Source organism: Alnus glutinosa, chromosome 9, assembly GCF_958979055.1.
Source record: "Alnus glutinosa chromosome 9, dhAlnGlut1.1, whole genome shotgun sequence".
Lineage (NCBI taxonomy): Eukaryota > Viridiplantae > Streptophyta > Magnoliopsida > Fagales > Betulaceae > Alnus > Alnus glutinosa.
In genome coordinates this window covers 3354516-3362724 of record NC_084894.1, presented here as the reverse complement: position 1 = coordinate 3362724, position 8209 = coordinate 3354516, and the positions used below count along the sequence as shown (strand labels likewise).

General features: G+C 42.4%; 1 protein-coding gene across 1 annotated transcript; it reads left to right on the top strand.

Moving 5' to 3' along the window:
• Positions 1-3064: 3064 nt before the first annotated feature.
• On the top strand, positions 3065-5289 carry LOC133877707 (uncharacterized). Its single transcript, XM_062316088.1, has 3 exons — positions 3065-3091; positions 3209-3494; positions 3605-5289. Exons 1-3 carry the CDS (start codon positions 3065-3067, stop codon positions 5287-5289), a joined length of 1998 nt encoding a protein of 665 aa, XP_062172072.1.
• Positions 5290-8209: the final 2920 nt, after the last annotated feature.

Genomic DNA, 8209 nt, shown 5'->3' with positions numbered 1-8209 from the left:
ATCGGATTTTGTGGGTTTCTTGGCCTTATGGAATAGTAAAAAAAAAAGCAAAAGAAACATACTATTTGAACGTGGATAAACACGAGAAATTACCTCCTGTAGATGTGTTTCCAGAAGCAGTAGTCTGCCTCCAGAACCATGTCTGCCAGTGATGCACTCCAGCAAGAGATGTTTGACGGGAAATTAGGAATGCTTTCTTCATAATGGGATTCCTTGACTCAGCTTCTAGCATGACTAGGTCTTGAAGATTCCAAGAGACCTTAACATGTAATGGATCAAGACATTCGGTTTCTTCATGTTCTCCCCTCTCTGTGAGGGTGCGTTGTGTATTTCATAGGTTACCTTAGCACTTGACAGATATTTCACACCTCATTCGAATGTTAGATTGTCTGCTTGCAACGGTTTAGGTAATAATTAATTACTTTTCTGTTATATCTTTATTTTTTTAGTATTGATGACGTTTCTTTATATTCCATGTGTTACTCCATAAGTGTTAGTTTTAATATGATATTATTATATTTTTGTTTGCCGAGTTTGTTTGTTTTATCATTTATAGGTAATATGGAGCATGTTGTTGTGCATCCGTTAGTAGCTGTTCATGTATTTGCGGTGAGAAATTCAACTCATGCGCATCTGTTAGTAGCTGTTTTATCATTGTGTATTGCGTGTATTCTTTATGTGTAATTATTTATATATATATGAAAACACATGAAAACACAAACATTGGTCATATTATTTTCAACGGTTGTAATTTTTGACGATTCATTCTCAATGTATATTGTTGTGCTTGTTCTTTAAAATTAAATGTAAAATGTTGTGATTGTTGACGAATGGATGGATGGAAACATACAATTTGTTGTGATTTTAGGAGGATAGATGTAAATGGTCAACCGCTAAAAAAATATTTGGGAGAGCAAAAATCTGTAATTTTTTTATTTATTTAAAATACAGTAACGTGATAAATATCACGTTAGGGAAATACAGTAACCTGGAAATTAGTTGTAGGTTACAACATTCACTAATCTAACAATATTCATGTTACAAAACCATAGTATCGTGAGGATGAGTTTTGCCTTACAATATCCACTAACGTAACAATATTCAAGTTAGAAAATACACACTACAAAAAATTGAGGATTTAGTAACGTACAAATTTTCGTGGGTTACTAACATTAGTAACATGCTAACAATTCGCACGTTACTAACAACTTTAGTAACCTACTAATTTTAACACGTTGCTATTTATTAACGTGCGAAAATATGCATGTTACTATTTAGTAACAAGCGAAAATTTGCATGTTACTAAATTTGGTACGTCACTAAAGTAGTAACCCTAAAATTTTGCACATTACTACATTAGTAACGTGCGAAAATTTGCACGTTACTCAATATTATGTCAATATTATTTTTTAAAAAATAATAAATTTTTTAATAATTGGTAACCTGACTAATTTTGCACGTTACTCAAATTGTTTGCACGTTACTAAATTATTAACGTGCAAATTCTTGCACGTTACTAAAATATTTACATGAAAAATTCTTGCACGTTTCTAAGTTGGTATGATTTTTTTTTTTTTTTTTAAAAAATTAAAATTAAAAATTATTAATGACGTGTCAAATTTAACACATCACTAAATAATAATGATCTATCATGATCTACCATGATTGATCGGAAGATCTATCGATCCTATTAATTTATCATGATTGATCAGATGATTTATCATGATCGATCAGATGATCTACCGTGATTAATCGAATGATCTATTGATTCTATTAATCTATTATGATCAATTAGATGATCTATCGATCCTATTGATTTATCATGACCGATCGGTTAGCATCGATGATCTGGTTTTGTGGCAACAAATCGTTAAAAGCCTTGGGCTTCAAGTAATACCAGACTAGGTCCTCGTCGTTGCAGCAGAACTTATACCCTGGTGGCAGACCTTTGAAGTACCCATCATCTTCTCGCCTTCGCTTCCTGGCTACGGCGCGTGAGAGATCATCATCATCAGAAGGCAGAGGAGACTCTGCCAATGTTGACAAATGGGGGTCTCTTGGGTCATTGGCCACTGAATCTTTCATATTTGGCTTAACCTCTGTTGGGGATAAAATTAACCCCGAGGATACGTGGATCCTAATCTGGAAACATCTCGGTGTTACATCTCGAAGTTACATCTCGGACATTTGTTACGACCCAGCAAAGGAAGATCGTCTAGGTATAATGACGTCTCGGTCTTATCAAACTCGGCGACGGTGTGAAATATCCCGAGATCTCCTAGTTTGATCGGAGCGAACATATCTCGAATATTTATGCCTCGGAGATTTGATAGAAGCCACGAGACTATTCGGGAAGTTGAATCACAACCCGATATACAAAGACTACCTCGGTATGATAACACCTCGGATAAGAAGGCCTCGGTATGATAACACCTAGGATCTTCCACAACCCTGTTACGGTGCGGCAATATTCTGAGATCTCCTAATCCTTTCGGAGCGAACATGTCTCGGATATTATCACCTCGGGGGTTGGTCGAAGTGTGTTACAATTGTCTTAGAATGAGATAAGGCCAATATCCCGCGAGATCAGGGATAAGCCTTTATCCCATTATTAATGGGATAGGAACACTAGTAACGTGGAAATTAAGACTAAAGAGATACGAATGCAATTCAATTTGGACTTTGCGGCCTTATTCAAATTCCCTGAAGATAAGGTTAAGGTTCAATCAGACTATGACTCGAACTCCTAGTTCAACTAGGTTTCAAGAGTTCCGGTAGGACTGCGACTACCAGCCTATAAATAAGACCATCACACCAGGTATTATACAGATTATCTCTGAGCTTTTGAGATGACAGATACTTTCCAGGAAATTGATTTGCACTAACTTAGGCATCGGAGTGGGCGTAGTTGGCACCCCCGACTAGTTGTTTGTTGTTTTACAGGAATCAAGGTTGTGCGAGGCAGCGAATCAATTGGAGACACGTCATCATACCGGAAACTGTACCAACAGTTTGGCGCCATCTGTGGGAACAAAGAATTGTTCTTACGAAAAATAAATCCATAATGGTGACTACAAGACGTTCTAATCCGGTTCAAAACGAAACCCAAGAAGAAGCGCGATGCCCTACTTAAGATGATGTCCGCGGAGAAGCAGAGTCTGCCGGTCCAAAGGCCAGAATAACCCAGTTGAGCCAACAGCTGGCTCAGGCGCAGAAGAATGTAGAGGACTTGTTGGCTCAGAATGCCTTGCTGATAGCTGCTCATACTCCACCACCATTGAATCACGATGCGGTTGAAGGAACGAATCCTAATGGAAACCCGGAAGAGTCAGGGGAGAGAGTCGAGCCACGGATCGAGGACCGTGTGGAGCCTATTAATCTGGTTCCACCTCCACAAATAGACTCCGAAAGAAGGCTGCAACAGATGGTCCTGGACTTGGGCACAAAGTATGATGCACTATCACGAACTATGGATCATAAGCGAGACGGGAAGAGTCTCTCGTGGACAACCTCTTTCAGCATAAAAAGTCTATATTTACCGAAGAAGTATCCAACTTTGACCTGCCCGGAAGGTTTAAGGTACCCGATATCCCTGTTTTTTCAGGTAGTGAAGACCCGGTGGAGCATTTGGATAACTTCCAATCTCATGTGTCCTTGCACAAGACACCTGACGTTGTGGCGTGCCGAGCTTTTCCACTCACCTTGTCAGGAAAGGCCCGAGACTGGCTCAGGAACCTTCCCCCAAGGTCGATTGATAATTTCAACACCCTTGGAAGGAAATTCCTGGCCCAATTTGTGTCCGGAAGAGCCAGAAGGAAACCCAGAGGGTATCTACTCTCTGTGCAGCAAGGACCAAACGAGTCTTTAAAGGATTATTTGTGGAGATTCAACCAGGAAATGATGGAGACAGAAAGTTCACCAGACGACTTTATTTATGGTGCAATTTTCCAAGGATTGAAGAAAGACGGACCGTTGATGGCGGACTTGGCGTTAAAACCCCCAAAGGATCTTTATACCTTTATGGTAAAGATAGACAGGTACATTAATCAGGAGGAAACACTCCGAGCCCTTCTCGGTAATTCCCAGCAGCAACAACAGCCTTCCACCGAGAAGCTTAAGAAAAAGAAGAATCCTGAGCCCACACAGGATGCCGGTCCCGGGGAGTACAAGAAGGCGAAGAAGAATCTCGGAGATTACAAGTGGACTCCATTAAATGCCTCTCTCACCGAGGTGCTTATGGAACTCAAAAAAGATCCGAATTACCAGAGACCGAGACCCATTTCAGGAGATCCGCCTCCACTCCTGGCTCACAAATACTGTGTCTTCCATGATTCATATGGCCACCTGATCGAGCAGTGTGTATCATTGAGACAGTTGATTGAGAAATTTATCGAGAATGGGAAGCTAGTCCGATTTCTCGTTAATGAGAGAAACCAACTGGAGCGGGACCAATATCCGCGACCTAGAAGAAAAGAAGATCGGAATGAAAGGAGAAACTATAGACCAAGGCAAGAAGAAAGAAGAGGTAGAAGCAGAGAACCAACACCTCGGACTCGAGGAGAAGAAAGAAGAAAAAGGAGTAGGAGTAGAGCTCGGGCAGAGCAGCAAGGCGACCTTCCTATCATCCACACCATCTCGGGAGGATTTAGAGGAGGAGGCGAGTCCAATTCATCTCGGAAGGCATATGCCAGGCAGCTGGATGATTTTGAAGTATATTCGGTCCAAAAGCCCTTAAAGTCTCAGAAATATAACCCTCTGATTATAGGGTTATTGGATGATGATTATGATGGAGTCTCACTTCCGCACATAGACGCCCTTGTGGTCACTCTAACAATAGCAAATTATCAGACTCGACGGATCCTTGTTGACACAGGGAGCTCGGCTGATATTCTGTTTAAGTCAGCCTTTGATCACATGGGAGTCCCAAGGGAAAAGGTGGTCTGGGTCTCATGCCAATTACAGGGTTTCGCTGGAGAAAAGGTGCTGCCTCTCGGTTCTATCGATCTCCCTGTGACGGCGGGGACTTATTCGAGACAAAAGGTCATCATGGTGAAATTCTTGATAGTTGACAAAGTCTTGGCCTATAATGCCATTATCGGAAGGACAGCTCTCAATGACTTAAAAGCTGTGACCTCAACACCGCATCTCAGTATGAAGTTCCCGACAGAAGAAGAAGTTGGAGTGGTTAAGGGAGACCAGAAGGAGGCTAGGCGTTGTTACAACTTATCCCTGAAAGACACCCCGAGGCAGCACAATCTGGGTGAGAAAGCTAAGGAGGACGAGAAATAGCAGTCACCGTTGGGGGAGCCTGTGAAAGGCTCGGAGGAGTTCGAAATAGGTGATTCGGGAAAGAAAGTTCGTATAGGCTCACAACTCCCCCAACTCGTGAAGGAAGATCTGGTGGCATTCTTAAGGCGCAATAGTGATGTATTCGCCTGGAGTAACGAAGATATGCCAGGGATTGATCCCTCGATCATTGTCCATAAGCTAAATGTGGACTCCAATCATCGGCCAGTGAAGTAGAGAAGAAGGACTTTTGCCGCTGAATGAAATCAAGCTATTGTAGAAGAGGTAGAGAAGTTATTGAAAGCCAGATTTATCCGGGAGGTGGATTACCCCGAGTGGTTGGCCAATGTGGTACTGGTGAAGAAGTCTAATGGCAAGTGGAGGATGTGCGTAGATTTCACTGACTTGAATAAAGCATGCCCGAAGGATAGTTTTCCTTTACCTCGAATCGACTTGTTGGTCGACTCAACGTCTGGACACGAGCTCCTAAGCTTTATGGATGCCTTCTCGGGATACAACCATATCTACATGGAAGAAACAGATCAAGAGAAAACTGCTTTCATTACAGACTGAAGACTCTACTGTTATAAGATGATGCCCTTCGGTTTGAAGAATGTGGGAGCCACTTACCAGCGATTGGTGAACAGGATGTTTCGGAATCAAATTGGCAGAAACGTTGAGGTTTATGTAGATGATATGCTGGTTAAAAGTATTCAGGCAACCAAACACATAGAAGACCTTCGAGAAACTTTCCAAACTCTGAGCAAGTACAAGATGAAGTTTAACCCTATGAAGTGTGCCTTTGGAGTTTCTTCAGGGAAATTTTTGGGATTCATGGTATCACAGAGGGGCATCGAAGCAAACCCAGAGAAGGTTAAGGCTGTCCTCGAGATGGAAGCACCGAGAACAACAAAACAACTCCAACGGCTGACAGGAAGGATTGCGGTCCTAAACCATTTCATATTACGGTCAACAGATAAGTGCCTTCCTTTCTTTAAAATTTTGAGAAAAACATTTATGTGGAGTGAGGAATGTGGGGGAGCTTTCGGGAAGTTGAAGGAATACTTAACGAACCCTCCCTTGTTGAGCCGCCCTACTGTAGGGGAAATACTCTACCTCTATTTGGCAGTATCCCCCTCGGCGGTAAGCTCGGCACTAGTCAGAAAAGATTCGGGAATTCAGAAACCTGTTTACTTCACGAGTAAAGCACTCCATGGAGCAGAGGAAAGATATCCCCGGATCGAAAAATTGGCGTTCGCTTCGGTTATCTCAGCCAGAAGATTGAGGCCATATTTTTAGGCTCATGCTATTAGAGTCTTAACCGAATATCCGATGAAGAAGGTTCTGCAAAAGCCTGACCTCTCGGGAAGGTTAGTCAACTGGGCGATGGAACTCGGACAATTTGATATCGAGTTTCATCCTCGGACGGCTATCAAAGGACAGGTTTTAGCAGATTTCTTGGTGGAGTTTTGCAACATTCCCGAAGCGGAAGAACTTCCAAAAGAATTAACCTGGGTCGTGTTTGTGGATGGCTCCTCAGCACATGGCAGGAGCGGAGTAGGAGTTTTCCTCAAGAATCCTGAAGGACAAGAGTTCGGTTTTGCTGTAAAACTGAATTTTGTCACAACAAATAATGAAGCTGAATATGAAGCCGTAATAGCAGGTCTGACATTGTCCCGAGAGATGGGAGCAACTAATGTTGAAATCCGAAGTGATTCTCAAGTAGTGGTGGGTCAAGTCCAAGGACAATTTGAAGCACAAGAAGATCGAATGGCTAGATATTTGGAACAGGTGCGCCGATTCCAATCTTATTTCAAAAGGTTCATCATCACGAAGATACATCGGGATGAAAATACCTGAGCCGATGAATTCTCGAAGATTGCATCAGGAACAGATGAAGAGATTGAAGCATCTAAAAGGCAGATTATTGTTCTGACCGAGTCATCAATAACTCCGAGAACTTATGTCATGGAAGTAGATCCAACACAGGATGAACCAGAATGGGCTGTAGAGATTATTCAGTTCTTGAGAAACGGGTCTCTGCCCGAAGACAAGGTTGCGGCTCAGAGGGTAAAGATACAAGCAACACGGTTTTGCCTCCTCGGAGAAATACTATACAAAAGAGGATACTCCGAACCCCTGCTCAAATGCCTCTCTAAGACCGAGGCAGATTATGTTCTCAAGGAAATCCATGAAGGTGTGTGCGGAGACCATTCGGGAGGAAGGATGCTTGCACAAAAAACCATCAGAGTAGGTTATTATTGGCCTACGATCAGAAAGGATTCAGCTCTTCTCGTCAAGACTTGTGACAAATGCCAAAGATTCTCAAGAATTATGAAGGCAAGTCCCGAGAAGCTTACCCCCCTCACTTCTCCATGGCCATTTGCGAAATGAGGGGTAGATATTGTCGGCCCAATGCCTGTTGGGAAAGGGAGTCGGAAGTTCTTAATTGTAGCTGTAAATTATTTTACTAAATGAGCAGAAGCAGAAGCATTAGCAGCTATAACCACAACAAATATCACAAGTTTCCTTTGGAAATCGGTGGTATGCCGGTTCGGGATCCCTCATGCTTTCGTCACAGACAATGGGAAGCAATTTGACTGTGAAGCATTCCAGAGGTGGTGTTCAGAACTCCATATCTGAAACTATTATGCCTCGGTACTTTATCCAAAGGCGAATGGTCAAGTAGAGGCGACAAATAAGACCCTGGTGAGGACATTGAAGAAAAAGCTCAATAAAAAGAAAGGAGCATGGGTTGAATATGTTCCAGAGGTGCTCTGGTCATACCGAACCACAAGAAGAACTCCAACAGGCGAGACGCCATTCTCACTTACATACGGGGCCGAGGCTGTGATACTAGTCGAAGTGGGATCCCCGAGCTTTCGTGTAGCTTACTACAATCCTGGGCTTAACGACAAAAAGG

What these genes read in the sequence shown, in the direction of transcription:
- LOC133877707 (XM_062316088.1), top strand. Translation starts at nt 3,065, where the DNA reads ATGGTGACTACAAGACGTTCTAATCCG. An exon ending in CTACAAGACGTTCTAATCCG is followed by an intron (nt 3,092 to 3,208) that starts GTTCAAAACGAA and finishes CAGCTGGCTCAG; the next exon opens with GCGCAGAAGAATGTAGAGGA. An exon ending in TCATAAGCGAGACGGGAAGA is followed by an intron (nt 3,495 to 3,604) that starts GTCTCTCGTGGA and finishes CTGTTTTTTCAG; the next exon opens with GTAGTGAAGACCCGGTGGAG.